The sequence below is a fragment of the Anthonomus grandis genome, chromosome 7, assembly GCF_022605725.1.
Source record: "Anthonomus grandis grandis chromosome 7, icAntGran1.3, whole genome shotgun sequence".
NCBI lineage: Eukaryota > Metazoa > Arthropoda > Insecta > Coleoptera > Curculionidae > Anthonomus > Anthonomus grandis.
In genome coordinates this window covers 27,641,456-27,657,504 of record NC_065552.1, presented here as the reverse complement: position 1 = coordinate 27,657,504, position 16,049 = coordinate 27,641,456, and the positions used below count along the sequence as shown (strand labels likewise).

The window sequence follows — 16,049 nt, the reverse complement described above, 5'->3', positions numbered from 1 at the left end:
TTTTTGGGTATTTTCTAATTTAAATAGAGATTAGATTTTTTTAATAATTTAAAAAAAGTCAAAAAAGGTTTGTTTGATGAAACCAATTTTTTTGAGTCCCTATTTTTTCTCTTGATTAAATAAATATTAAACAAGGCAATAAACTTAAAAACTTAAGTATCAATTGTAACTTGCAATTTACTACCAATTAAGTGTGAAATTTTAGTATTTATTGGAAAAAATGCAAGTTGCAATAAGAAATTTAAAAATGAATTTTGACCTATATATACATGTTTGGCTTGATTTGTAGTGTAGTGGGCAGCTGGAGGTGGTAATGCACATAGGTCTCCTGAAGTATCTGTCATGCCCCACTGAGACTTACTAAGTCAAAGTCAAAAATAGCTTTATTGTCACATAACATATTGTTTACAAAGCATTATATAAAACCTTAAAGATAGTTGACAACATAATCTTTTACGAAAATATAAAAAATTTTAACAATTCTTACATACATAGAATATAGAACACACCCAACACAATTAAAAAAGTAAAAGAAGAAGAAAAGAAAGTAGTTGGAAGTCACATCACCCTATGCAAATCTCCTCACTGTCAAAAAATGGTATTCAAATACTCGTCTAGAGAATAATATGCTTTAGCAAGTAAAAGTTCCTTTATATTTTTCCTAAAATGTTTGTCACAATTCAATCACTAAAGGCCAATAGCTTTGTGAAAACCAATAAGACTCTCTGGTTTAAAGGGCTTAAAGTCACTCAGTACACTATAGTCAATACCTAAGAATTTGAAACTAGCAGGCCTGAGTGCTGGGGAATCCCCGATAATGTGGTCTGCAATCCTACCAACACCATGTTTGGCTTAAAATGTTTAAAATTGGTTCAGCTATCATCCCCTTGAAAGATTGCACCTACCTTTCGGACACCCTGTATTTAGTGGAGTAGTTATTGGAATTTTAAAAGCCATAATCCATTGTGTTTTCAGTTCTGCTTTTACAAGCCTACTGTGATTTTGAGTAACTAAAAGGCTTTCTCCCTGCATTAATTAGTAATAATAATAATAATAATAATAATATCCTTTATTTGCCAACAAAATCGTATACAGGACGACAAAGCAACGTCATACAAAGGAGGATCTAGCTCCGATGGGGTACATTAATTTTTCTTATCTAGAATTCATAGAGGCAATATACTTATATAAACAAAATAACAAAATTTAAAATAAATATTCTAAATATCTAACACAAGTTAAAATTATTATTCAAAAGTAAAATTATAAAAACATTTAATCTGCAACCAGTGGTAAACAGCTTTTTTAAATTGGACTGTAGATTCAATGCTTCTAATATCAGCAGGTAGCATTCTATAAGCCCTGATGGCCATATAATGAGAACCTCTTTCATAGTAAGCTGAATTATGCAATGGAATACGGAGATCGCTTCTATGTCGTGTAATCATAGTCACATCCTCAGCGTACATTTCCCTATTCTCAACAAACAAATGATTGTGTCTCTTCACAAATAACACCAAGGAAGAAAAGTATAGGGAGGGAAGGGTGAGTATTTTTAGTTTGCAGAAGTAAGGCCTACAGGAAGTTCTGTAGGTCATGCCCAATAAACAACGAATGATACGCTTTTGCATTCTAAATATATCTAGAGCTCCTCTTGCAGATCCCCAGAAACAGATACCATATTGTAAGATCGACTGTACCTGTCCGAAATAAAATAGGCGAAGAGATACCTCAGACACTACATCCCTTAATCTTCTAATCAATCCGTAGTAATTATATTTTGTCTTTCACTATCTTTCTAAACCACATTAATGGCAAATACAATTTAAAATTCATATTTGGTAAATTTTATGGAAAAATTAGAAAAAGAGGTACATAATATGCACAAGGTGATTATTTAAAAAGATCCCCCATACCATATATTAATGTTATGGACAAATAATCCAATGCTGTTTGTTTACAGGTTACTTATTTACTAACATATAAGGTGTTACAAAATAGTAGGTGAGTCTGTTGTATATGCTATATCCTTTGTATCAAAATATGACATTGCCTTTATAGCACTTTTCTCAAAATTGTCCCCTTAGAATTAAAGAGTTTTTGATTTGAATTGATTATTTTAATCAATATCTTTTACAATCTTGGCTTGATATTTAAAACAAATTTTACTGCCATCAATAAAAATTGATCTAATAGACCCTATTTATAATTGATTGACCCTATTTTTTTTTTTTAAGATGGTTTATCTACAATTTTTGGTAATATGAAATTTTTATTTGATGTATTACATTTTCTAATATACTCATAAGGATAATCATGGAAGAAAAAATCAAATGCAAAAAAATAATTCTAATAATAAACAGAAAAATATATTATATTAAATATAATAATATATTCCAATTCACCTTTATAAATGTACAGTTAATGTATGTTATATAGGAAAAGAATTTAAAGGGACAGGCATTAGGAAATGTCCTGGACCTAATACCTAATTTGGGGTCCAAGCTTTGAGGACAGTATTAAGATCTTTATGGTAAGAGTGTGTAAACCATTTACAGAAACAACGTGTTTTTAATGATATCTGCTTCCCATAAAACCCCCCTCCCCCTCCCTCAAATTTGAAGAGCAGGAAGTGACATTCAATATTTTCTTCTTGATTGGGAGGAGATGCATATATGGAATTTATGTTACACTCTTAATATATTATAACTTAAACTAAAGAGTGATTGCAATATGACCCCAATAACTCCAATAAAATACAATAATAAGTATTTTCAAAACTATATGTTATGCCAGCTGAAGATTGAACCAATTCAATATTTTTTAAAGCAGTATAGATAAAAAATTATTATATAGTTCCCTCTACTAATAATCTATTTATGGTTTTTTTTAATCATCAAAGGTGCAGCTGGCGGAGATTTCCAGCGGCACCTTCAACAAATAAGCAAAATAGAATATTGGCAGAGGCAACTATATGTAATAATTTTTAATTATAACTTAGCAGTGTAATCTCCAAAATCTAAGTCTTAATTTAACATAATAAATTAGTTTTTATTAGATTAATAAAAGTTATGTTCTTATCAACAACTCCATATTTTATTACATATATATAGAATATATCTTTTAGGTGAGTAGCATTATTGGAAACATTGCTAAAGTAGATTATTGATTTTATTAGAGCATTCATCAATGCTGTTTTTTTTTTTTGGCTGGCTGAACCTCAAAAAGCTGTCGGGTATTATAACTAGAACTTTTATGTTATCTGATTAGATCAGATAAGTTTATAAAGAACACTAATATTTTCTAGAGATAGAAATGTCATCATTATAGTGCAATAATTATCAGCATATAAAACGTACTTGGGACGACAATATATTGATTTTGTTAGACTTTATTGTTTCTTCATGTATTAAGATTTTAATGCTAATATTGTTTGGTATTAGGTCATTATGAGAGCTGTAGTAAGGAATAACGTTCTGTGTACTATCAGAATTAAATTTAATAAATTTTGTTTTGGCAAGGTATTAGAAAAGTGTCAAACTTTGTTATGTCAGAATGTGTGAATGTGAGAAAAAATAGCTATAAGCTTCATGGATTTGTGTGAAATCTGGTGCATTCTTAATAAATTCTATTTGATTTTCATTCCTTAAAGAATCCAGTATATCATATATTTCATGAAACGGGTTTAAAACGTATCATAAATTATATTATAAACCTATTTAATTACTGCTGACTATTATGCAAAATATATGGGACAATCTTAAACCACTGAAGGGGTCACATTTCTAAAGATCTTAGCAGTGAGTATTAAATTTAAGTCAATTAACATGCTATAAGCAAGAACTGGCAAATCACTGAACATCAAAATAATTGATAATATTCAGTCAGAGAGATATGTAATCAAAGTCAAAAAAAGCTGTATGGTTTAAAAATTAAGGTATTAACAGAGCCTACATGTAAATCATTAAAAGGGAACACAACCTAAAAATATATGAGGTAAAATGGCATTAAAACATACAAAAGAGGTAGAGTAGTGACATTAGTGACAGATATTTGAGTAACAATGGCAAAAAAACTAAGAAAAAAAGACATTAATTAGAAATTAAACTACATTAACAAAAGAAATTCACAAAATTACCTTTATTGTTCTCATCATAGGACTGTTTATATAAGTATATTTTCATAACAGCATTGAAGACAAATATAAAAACTAAATAGCCTTAACTGATATGAACAGGAAAAAATTATATTTATAAATGGTTAGAATAAGCTTAGAACATTGAAAAACAATGTTCAAGTTCAATGTTCTAAGGAAATAAGTAATACCTATTTTACCATAAGAATTTTGATAATTTATTCTCAGATGCCAATTATCATTTAACATTTTTCTTCCTTAAAGTAAGTCAGGGCAATATTCAAGTGTTACAAACAGCTTTACCGGTGTTTATGATTTGATGTATTGAAGATTAATGAGTCCAATTAAGTGGTATTTCACTTTATGGAGTGATGTTAATTAATGATATCACAAAATCAATTTTTTTGTACTACAGCTTTTATAATCATTATTGAAGAATATAGTAAAAAATTAAAGCAACTTGAAAAATTCTCGAGATCTTCTAGATTTTCACTCATAGAATTATAAATTTTTAAAAACTTCACAAAATTAACCTTTGCTTATTTATATCTGCTTGAAACTAAAATAGCAAAACAATCTCAAGGATATTTACTACATTTATATATGGCAAAAACCACATTATATATAATATAGCTCTACAAATTACATATGCAATTAGGATAAGAAATGTTTACTTTTTTTATGTGTCATCATATTTTACAGGTTGTAAATAATTTACAATCCTATTGAGTTGTGTGTATTGTCAAATAAGGCACTGTTCACTGGGGCATAAAATAAAAAAAGTTGTTTTTGGCACCATATTGCATAGGCATCCTTTAGAAAATAAAAATAATTGAGCAAATTATGGTTTTATTGAATAAAAAAAGTCCACAGAACTGAACTATTTCCAAACTGAAGTATTAAAAATAAACAACAAAACACGTTCGTTCATTGTCCGATTTACATCATCGTCATCAACAAGGCTATTACATCATCAGTCTACCACACACATTTAAAAAGCTTGTTAAAATGTAAATAAAGCTAAATGGTCCGTTCACACAATCCCGCATCTTACGTATTCTTATACAGAGTATTTTAAATTAATTCGCCCACTTGCACCTTAAATTCGTAAATTGACCTTTATGACTGTTAAATTAATTTATATTATTGATTATTAACGTGACAAATGAACGGGTCCACATTTGTAGTTAGATGCTCTTTATGCCATCAAAACCATCGCTTCATAGATGATTTTGCTTTTATTGTGGGTAATTATACAATTCATCAAAAGAGTATGTTGTTTACATTTATTCATCAGCAGTTAGGGATGCTAAAATAACCCTAATGGTAATTACTTGCCTTATAAAAGTGGTTAATGGTGGTTTCAGAAAAACTTATTGGAGCTAAATTTTATGATTTTAGCAAAGCTTTTGATTGTGTCCACTATGGAACTCCTGCAATAAAATTAGTGTTAAGATTTGCATTACATTTCTTTTGAAGGAAAAATGCATTTATATAGTACAGTCCTTTAATATTGAATGTCATTAGTAAATGTTTAGCATACTTGTGTAACACCACTCTTGCCATTGCTGCCCATAATTTCTTCTGAGGATTGTGGAACTTAAAACCTTGTTTCAAGTAACTGTTTTGATATTCAAAAGGCTTTAACTACCATTAATAACTTGATTCTTCTGAATAAAAAACAGCTTACAATTTTAGAATTTGAGAATCAGCCTACACTTATTGCTTTAGATTTTTAATATAAATGATGTAATCAATTATGTAAATGTTTAAAAATATCTGCAAAATAAATAATATTTTATTGAAACTAACTTGGTTAAAGTCATGGCTTTAAAATAGAGACTGTGTGTATTATTACAAAACAAAATGTGCCTATTTTGAATTGGAATAAATTATAACAGGAGGCCCCCAGGGACGTATTCTTGGTCCTACATTATTTTTAATTTACATTAATGACTTGCTCTTATTCATGTTAGTTGTGTTTCCCTTTTGGCAGATAATACTATTGTTGAAATATAACATTCGTTTTTGTTCATTTGCATTTGGTACTTTTCCAAATAGATGTTTGAATTTGACAAAAACTTCTGCTGTTAAGTCAATTTTGATGAGCTTCATTAATTGGTAAATTTATATATGTATCCAGGAACTTTCCAATTGGTGTGCTGGAATTGAAAATTGTAAGCTCTTTCTCAAGGTGAAACAACCCACTTTTATACAGTTTATCCCAATAGTGATAAAAGTCTCCTCCTAACAGATACTTGTACTAGATTAAATTGTTGGTGCCTAACCATTAACTTTTTGGGTATTTGTATAGATATATTTTTTGGGTGATGCTCATTTTGATCAGCATGTGCTAAGGTTGTGTCTGTAAATTAGTGTGTACTTTATTTCAGATGCTTAATTATTAAAGAATTCTTAAAAATATTTAATTATGCATATGTTAACTTGCCCAATTTACAGATCAACTTGTTCAAGTTGCACAGAAAAGAATTTTCCATATTGCAGTTTTTGTTGGTTTGTGGTATCATATGTTCTTCCAATCAAATTACATACAGAAAATGACAAAATTTGTTAATATGATAAACAAAAACCTTGTTAACATTAATTATTATGGGGCGTTAAATTTATCAACTCTTCTAATGTTTCTCCGTATTTCTTTGTTTAGAATAACTGGATGCAGATAATAACTGCACATTTCTACCTGTATTTCTACTTAGATTTACCAGTTATAAACAAGGAACAAGTTTTTTGTTCCTGTTTTGATTAGTATATTAGCAATATTAGCAACAGCTGTTCAAACTCCTCTTATCTTAAACCTGTTCTGCAAACATAGCCAAAAGTGTATTTTTGCTGCACTGCAATTGTAGATAAAGTGACTTAAGGGAGCAGGTCAACTTGGGAGTTATAAGGTTAAATGGCCTTAAAATGAATGAACTTGGAGATATTGTTTAAGGAGTACAGTCCAGAGATGGATAAAGTTATATCTTGGTTTTAAATCTCAGATTGTTTAGGTCTTTTAAAGTGTTCAGTTTCTCCCTCCCAGTTTATTCCCTTGGAGGTATTGATCTGTCTATCCACCTCTATTATTTGTTATTGACTTGCCTTGTACTGTGGATCACAGAGAGCATCCTATCATGTTTGCTAATGACAATTTTTGGCTATGATCTGACTATTCCATTATTGATTCAGATAGGAGACTGCATACATTTTGCTCAAGGCTTTATATAAAATAAAATAATCTTTATTGTATGCAACAAATAAATTACATATATTCTATATACATACAAAGGTGGAAAGTACCGCTAGGCGTGTTTTAATAACCACCACAATAAATAATAAAAGGACATATTTTACAAGGTTAAAAATAAAAACTTAAACAAAAATGATTCAAAATAATAAATCTTTAATTTTTGCAGGTAAGCCATTGTAAATACAGGCAGAAGTATATATGAAAGAACTTTTCAGAAATTCAATCTCATGCTGGGGGATTGCCAGTATGCTTTTACAGCGAATATTTACATTATTTACACTGACATGAACCCTTTGAGGCAAATTTCTAGTAAATCTTACATAGGAATTTTGAATTTTCTGGATTTTATATTTATTTTGTTCAGTTAAAAAAGGACCATATACAATATTTAAGTATCCAACAATACCAAGCACTAAACTCTCTGTAAGGATTTTTTTGTACTAGCAGGCAAAATATCCTTAAATTCATATAATGACTTTAATTTATAATATGCAACTGTTGATAAATCTTATTTACATGCACATTAAATGACATTCGATTATCCATACAAAGGCCCAGGTTTTTACTTGATCTACCCATTCCAATTCAACACCATTATTATTTAATTTACTTGGTGCTCCATTATTCAAGGTACTTTCATTTCTTGAGAACAGGATTGCCTGTGTTTTACCAGAATTATTAAAAAGTGAGTTTTGGTCAGCCCAATCAGAGGTAATTAATTAAATCCAAGGCTTCAGGCAAACTAAACAATGATGGCAGATAAATTTGCAAATCATCTGCATACTTGTGGTGGTTTATTATTTATTTTTTGTTGAATAATTGAACCATTGCACATTGGGCTAAACACACTAAGGTTCTGGGTCTAAACTTGGATAATGTAATCAATTGCAAAATTTATATTAATGAATTATGTGACAGACTGCAATTTATAGATTTAGATTGATTACAGGTAAAAGCACTGTAATGGCCTATTATCATGCTCAGGTTTGATCTAGAATTAGATATAGCATATTTTAGGCAGGTTCAACAGAGTTTCTGAGGATCTTTAGATTGGACTGTCCAAAAAAAGTATAAATTTGTGTTTTTAACTAATGATTGTGGTAGAAATATGTACAAATACTTGGAAAAATTTTCTATTCAAATCACGTGTAAACCATTTGCAAGGTTTAATGATGTATAGTAGCATATATTTTTTTATAAAATACTTAGTAAATTCGGATTTTGTAGTGGTTTTAGCTGGGTTGAACGATGCAGATGTTTCAAATAAAACTATATCTACTTTGGCAGACAAATCTTTCTTTACCAATCTTATTGTTTGTAATCTACCCATCAATACATATTTGCAAAATATTAACAATAGGTTTTACTTTATAAATAGTAAAATTTGTCATTGTGTCTCAGGATTATGTTTTTATTTACTTAATATAATATTTGTTTGAATCACAGAGGTAGATGGCAGTTGGCAGGCTTACTTTATAATCAGGTTGTTAACTTTTGTAACTTTGACAAATCCAAAACCCTCACTTATGTGGAAACTACAGATCTTGCAATGTTTATTTGGAGTATTCAGAGATTTTGAATGATTTGATGACTAAAATTATGTCTTCAGAAACCGATAATTGTTTGAATTATAATTTTACCTTAATAGAGACCCACTTAAGGTATGGAATACAATTTCGGGGTTTTGCATGCAGTCATTTGATTCAGTCGCTTCAAAGCGCGTTTTTGTTCTTCAAAAACGCGCTTTGCGTTACTTGTGTGGTGGGCTCTAGAAAGCACTGCAAGCCTCTGTATATTCGCAAAGGAATATAGACTTTGACTTCGCTTTTTTTTCTTACAAAGAATACAAAAAATCACTAAATAGCAGAACAAGATTTGGAAACAATAATTTGGGATTACCCATTCCAAAAGCTTCCTCGACTAAAAGTTCAATTATATACTAGGAAATAAAAAAAAATAAAAATTAACCATTTGCCTCTGGAAATGAAAAATTTAGATAGTGAGACTTTTTAATAAATAGGTCAAGAAATTATTGTTAATCAAGGCCTTTTATTCTCTTGAGAAATTTTTATCATGCAGCATTATAAATTGCAAGCTTTGGTAACCCTCTTGTAAACTTATAATTGTTGTTCTTGTTTCTTTGCCTTTAATTGTTATTTTGGTATATATAAAAAATACTAATTAATGTTTTTTTGTACTTTTATTCAATATTTTTTCTTTTTTAATACAGTTTTGTAAATAGGAGTGTTACAATAAAGCATAATGCTCCTCGTACAATAAAGCATAATTGCAAAGCGAGCAATTAGAAGTATGATAGGGGAGATCAAGGTCATCTTCTCATAATCTATTTAAAAGCCTACAGAATTTTCTCTAGTTTTTACATAATGGACTTTATGTGACTTTGTAAATTCCGATTAGGATTAGCAGTTTTATGTGATATACATACTTTTATGATTTTTTTCACCATATATATTAATAAGAAAATTAAAGAATATGTTTTTTTTTTAATTGATTGCACATCCTGTTGTCCCTTTAGGAACCACTTATATTTATTTATTCAGTATTGTTTTAGTGCATTTTAAAGGTCAAAATTTACAATTTGAAAATCCTCAAAATTTCAGTAGATACACAACATTTCTGGTTGAAAAGGGTCAGGATTAGAGCTGTAAAATTTAAAAAATGCCGCAATCTCATTTGGCCTCTGGCCCGGCGTGGCGCCGGGATGTTAGCTAGCAACCCGGCGTCGTCGCCACTTTTCAATCGATTTGCCACAAGCCCCGAGGGCCGGTAGTAAAACGATCCTTTTTGACGGTTCCAATACTCGTATAAAATTTCATACACTTGATAAATTTTAATGAAATTGTGTAGAGAGGGACATTTAGCTTCAAAAATATATATATATAAACAGTCTTTTCTTGGACATTAGCCTAGGAGAGTGTCTTGTGGTTAGTGTATTGTGTTCAATTTTCTGTAGACTTCACGTCTATTTCCATTTTCTTGGGGTCTTCCCAGCAATTGAAACTGAGACCAAATATTAGTCTATATTAATAGGGGAAAGGATGGTCGAAGATATATAAACGGATGGTATACCTTCTTAAGGTAATACGGGCATACAGGGGGTTAAATTAGTGGGTCAATTTATAAAATTCACAATGACAGAATGACACATTCTTTATCTCTTTTCTTTTTGACGCTTCTTTTTCAATATATTGTGTCAATGATATATTTTAATTAAAAAGGTGTTACTTTTTATCTAATTAAATCTGCTACTTTTTCTTAAAGCTAAAGATGCCGTTAATAGAATTTTCATAGCCCTTTTAGTTTCTAAGATACAGGGCATTTTGGAAAATGTTGCATTTTAGGACCCCGTTGTATCTCCGTTATCCTTCAACTTATCGAAAAGGTAAAATAACAATCTCTTATAATTGTTTGCTGTAGAATGCAGTGGTGTATAGATGATATAACACCCTGTAGGCTAAAATTTTTTTTTTAACGTTTCAAAACTGTATAACAGTATGACCTTTTTCTCATAAATATACACATAAATGACAATTTTCTAAAATTTATTTTCTAATAATAGGCGAGAAATAACAATAATAAGCAATAGATAGTTACATAATTACTGACAAAGAATTGGATACCTTGCAAATAGGTATATCTTTAATAAATGCATTTTCACAATATTTAGACTTTTTTTTATAATAATAAGTTCTTAACAACAGTTTTGTAAAATAAGCAGTAAGCAATATAACAAACATAAAAAAATAACTAAAAAAAATCTAAAAGTTGCTGTTCAAAATGAGGACCATTTTCTCTAATGAAAATTAGCACATCTTTGTAATTATTTGAATAGCATTAGAATCGTTGGTCTCCTTGGCATTTTGAAAGGCTAAATTAATTGCTTCTAAAAGTTTAGCTCTCATATCCTGTTTTAATAACTTCATTTGGTATATAGCCCCATAAAAAAATTTAAAATTGAGAGAACAGGCCTGTTGTACCTATTCATCTTTTAGGAAAGTTATTATTAAGAAATGCTCTTAAGAACCTAGAGTTATGACTTGGTGCACAATCTTGCTGTAGGTATACAGCAGTATATTGGGCTGATGGAATATTTTCGAACAGTTCTGGAATAACTTTCTATTACTATCTAGTTACCTACATGCTGTAAGACCTCCTTCAAAAATGCTATAAATTCTTTATCTACCAAACTAAAATGTGACACTCCAACTCCGAAGCGTCGTTGTTGTGCCCTCTCAAACATTAAATGCTTATGCCAGTTCCTGGTATTGTGACAATTAAAAATGCACGCACTTCAAAAAAAAGCATTCGTCTGACCAGGTAACAAGTCTTCCAAAAAAATTGTTAACATCGATTTGCTGCAAATATCACTGGCAAAACAGTTTCATATAGATGCACTATATGAAAATTGTATCGATGGTACTTTTATTTCTTCAAGATCCTGTGTGAGTCAGATTTTGGCATCTGAAGGAACCAATGAAATCTGAAGGAATTTTACTACATAATGACAAAGGTGTTGCTTCTATATATACCAACACATCTATCTCTTCTTTCCCTGTTCTCTTTATTGTATGTTTTAGGGTGCAGATCAACAAAGGATTTGTGCTCAATTAAATTTAATTTTAAATGAGCAAATATGTTCAAAAACGGATTGGTCCCTTCTTTTTGGTTATCTAACATGCATAAACTTATAAAGATATTAGAGATTTTCATAGCTATAATAGCTCGCATAGCTTTGGAATTATAATTCCGAAGCTTCTTGAGAATATTCATTACTTTGTATAACAGCATCACATATTTTTCATAATTTTCATACACTACCATTATTCGAAGAACTTGATAAATATCAATTCAATAAAAATGCCAAAAGAACGAAAATAAACTAGTTCTGGAAAATAGACCAAACATCAATCAAAAACGCGATAAGATATACGAATATTTGACATTTGTTGTATGTCTTAAACAATAGCCAGGTATCAACCCTACATATCACAGCCTTCTATCAAATTATACATTTACTTTTAGAAAATTGTCATTTATATGCATGTTTATGAAAAAAAGTTCATACTAATATATATTTTTTAAAAGGTAAAAAAAAGACAAATTTTATAGTTTACAAATATACAGAATGTACCATTTAAAAAAATATAAGTTTGCATGCGTTACACCACTACATTCTACGGAATAGTTGAAGAACTATATAAGGAGATACAAGAGGAAGTCTCAAGATGCAACATTTTTAAAAATACCATGTATCTTAAAAACTAAAAGAGCCAGAATTTTCTTAACTGTACCTTAAGCTGCATGAAAAGTAGCACACTCTCGCGAAAACCGCATCCCGTTAACGTTAAAAATAACGACGATACGCCGCAAAAGTACCCGAAATGGGACATCCTATTTCCAGTGGAGATTTATAAGATTAGATTTATATCGCCAACACTCGTCTCATTTTATCATATCCAAAATCTTTGATAGCAGGCATGGATCCAGAGGAAATCTTAAGGAGGAATATAAAAATGAAATGCTGGAGATTATTTTGTTCTTATTAAATTCGATGTTTTCCTTTTTTATGAAATATTTTCAGACTTAACATGCATGTTTAATTTAATTTACAATAATAAGCAGTAGGATCCTTCTGGAAACCTCCTCCCTCTGAACGAGCGACAGTGGTTGCCATCCAAAAATTCTTGCTTGTGAGTATGTTTAATAAATTAAATATCTTCAAACTTTCCCTTAGATAGTTCATGCATTCAGTTCCAAGACTTAGACTAAAGTTGTATCTTTAGATTTTTTCCACTAGCAACTAATGGTCCACACAGTCAAATGCATTACAACATGTACAATATATTATAAACAAGAGTACTGGATAATTGTATGAAAGGATCGCAGAATATATGAGAAATGTTAAATATTGTTTTTATTCTCACACTTATTATCTAACAGTGACAGGCAGGTATATTACTCCCGATTTTTGTCACTAGATTTTTGTTTATAAATGTATGAGAGCAAAATGAGTTCAAAATTTTAAGCAGTTAAAATTTGCTATATTTCAAGGAGAACGTGAAAATAGAAAACATTTAATGGATTGACCTACATACTGGTTTGTATTTAATCTTCAAACATTTCTACTTCACTCTTTTTTCTTGCAGAAATCGTCTTACTAGAACTCATGCCTTTAGGCATATGGTTTCGAAACTCTCGAACGAAATTCTCAAGTAGTAGCAAGCAAATAAAAAAAAATCATAATAATTATGGGCCAGCAATTCCTTTTTAGCAATAACTGTTAAGTTGGTCAATCAACTGCATAGGTTAACTGCATCTTATGTTATTTTTTTTTTAATATTTTTTTGTGATATTGGGTTAAGCCCGTTGATTAATAAATAAATAATCCTTGTACCAAGTTCAGTCACGCTTCCGTGAGGTGCAGAATTTGGAATTATTCCAAGAATTACTCGTTTGGCACAGTTCCCTGGAAATTTTTTTGTTCCAAATTTTATTGCCATTGTCTGCAAAACAGAGATTTTTGAATATGTGAAAAAGTAGGTAATAACACGTTTCAAACTCAACGTTAATATATATTTTTTATGTATTTAATTGATGGGAAATCCTCATTATCTGTATAGTAATTAATTGAAAATATAAAGTTAGGTTACTACAATTAACTATAAAGGTAATATAATAATAATAATAATAAATCGTTTATTTACCACTGTTTACATGATACTACTTAACTAAAACTATCCCACTATTGACAAGAATGCCAAAAAAAAAGGTTAAAAACAATTTTAAAAAGATACAGGTTTAACCTCCTGTTTAAACTAAATTACATATTTTAACAAGAAAAAACCAAATAAGTTAAGTCCAAATTAGCTATACATATTTACATAAGAGGATGGGAATAAAGTGATCTTTTTCGGGTATAATTAGATACATTACGAGAGAAAAACACTATTTAGAAAATTAAACAATGATACCTAAAAAATAGGTGGAAATATAGTCATACAATATTACTCATATAACAATCCTATACTATTCCACACATACGATGTACATATATATAAAAATTTCTAGCATGATCAATAGGTACTACAGCAACACAAGAACGCCCAGTGCCAAATGAATAGGATAACATTTAACAGCAAATCATTCTATAGTAAAAAATTTTTATAAAGATACTGAAATCAGCCCAATGATTTGAAGAAAAATTTGGTTATGTACGATATAAATATTGAATGAAAATGATCGTTCGTAAAAAGATGTTGTATGCAGCGGCGGAGATATTAATCTTCCATCTCTTAAATTTAAGTAATGAACAATGAATATCCGTTCGGTATTAAATTTTGTTTGTCAAATACGAGAGACAATTAGAATGAATTACTGAATAAAATAAACTTGCATCATGTAATTTTCTTCGACATTCCAAAGAGAGCCACTTGGTTTCACGTAGTTTACAGCAAGAATGAAAGTATCATACAATAAAACCTTACATCTAATAAACTGGAAACAGCGATCAATAATGGTACAATCAATGCATCACATCTTTCCAAGGGATTACGGACAGGATGACGTAAACCTTGATAAGGAATTATTTGGTTTACTCCTAAAGATAAGAGATTGCACCTGAGATATGTCGACAGACCTTTTAGTGGTAATAAAAAAACTGTCTTTTAAAGTCCTTGTAATCATGCTCTGGAATGTGAATATTGTCAGTTCAAGAGGCACCATATCTCAGGATGATGTATGTTGGACACTTTTTTTGTGTAATAATGAGGTTATTACAAAAGTATAATTATGTCTATTTGACCTGATCTTGTCTTTTCAATAATATAAATTTTACAGCGGTGTTTCCAATGAAAATGAATCAAATTGTATAAATTATATTAAGTTAATATGTAAGACAATTATTGGTTACTTACAGCTTCTAGTAAAAAAATACAGTTCTTAAAAAAAAATTAATCACGATTCTGACCGTGGGGTGTACAGGGCTCAAAACCATATTGTTAGTTTCATTTCTAAAGGTAAAATATATAAAAAAGTAATAATTCTCTAGTAAATAATGATTTTAACTGGGGAGTAAAAACGCTACTTAATACGATATCTTATCTAACTCATATATGTACTTAATGTTAAGCAGTTATAAAAATACGTTTGCAACAGTAATTCTTACAACACTAATTAATAATACTGATTTTTTTAAATAATGTTTAAGCTATTATTCAATATAGTCCAAAGGAAGTTTTCCAAAGGCCATCGAACTCTCACTTGAACCTAGCGCATCAGTGAAAAAAGGTGACCTTTAATTCCGTTACGACTACATACGTCCAACAATGTTATTTGCTCTATAAATATATTGATCGGTCAATTACGAATGCAATTCTTACTGTTAGTAATTTTATAAATACCTAAGTTTTTCCAAGTTCAAAACTAGATTTTTTCTTTTATATTCTTTATCCTTTTGGTTTTTTTAGGTGGCCAGCCAGAGCTGGTGAAAAGGGGCAGCTATGACGACTGATATCAGTATAGTGCGGTGGGATCCCACCTTGCAGCAACAAATCGAAGAGGACTATGAATATGATGGAGGAAACTCTTCTTCAAGACTGTTTGAGAGGAGTAGAATTAAGGCTTTAGCAGGTAATCTTCAATACC

At 29.9% G+C, this 16,049-nt stretch overlaps 1 protein-coding gene and 1 long non-coding RNA gene across 8 annotated transcripts in view; one reads left to right on the top strand and one right to left on the bottom strand.

Moving 5' to 3' along the window:
- Nucleotides 1-16,049, top strand: part of LOC126738949 (spectrin beta chain) — a 53,205-nt gene that overhangs the window by 4,270 nt on the left and 32,886 nt on the right. For all 7 annotated transcript variants that reach the window (XM_050444449.1, XM_050444445.1, XM_050444446.1 and 4 more), the window contains exon 2: nucleotides 15,872-16,034. In XM_050444449.1, the coding sequence (XP_050300406.1) occupies nucleotides 15,905-16,034 (130 nt within the window). In that variant the 5' untranslated portion in view covers nucleotides 15,872-15,904. The remainder of the gene's footprint in view (nucleotides 1-15,871; nucleotides 16,035-16,049) is intronic.
- LOC126738954 (uncharacterized) lies at nucleotides 8,678-9,098 on the bottom strand. The gene is made up of 2 exons (XR_007661498.1): nucleotides 9,026-9,098; nucleotides 8,678-8,976 (listed from the first exon to the last, which is right to left on the bottom strand). It is a non-coding gene; the product is annotated as an uncharacterized LOC126738954 (long non-coding RNA).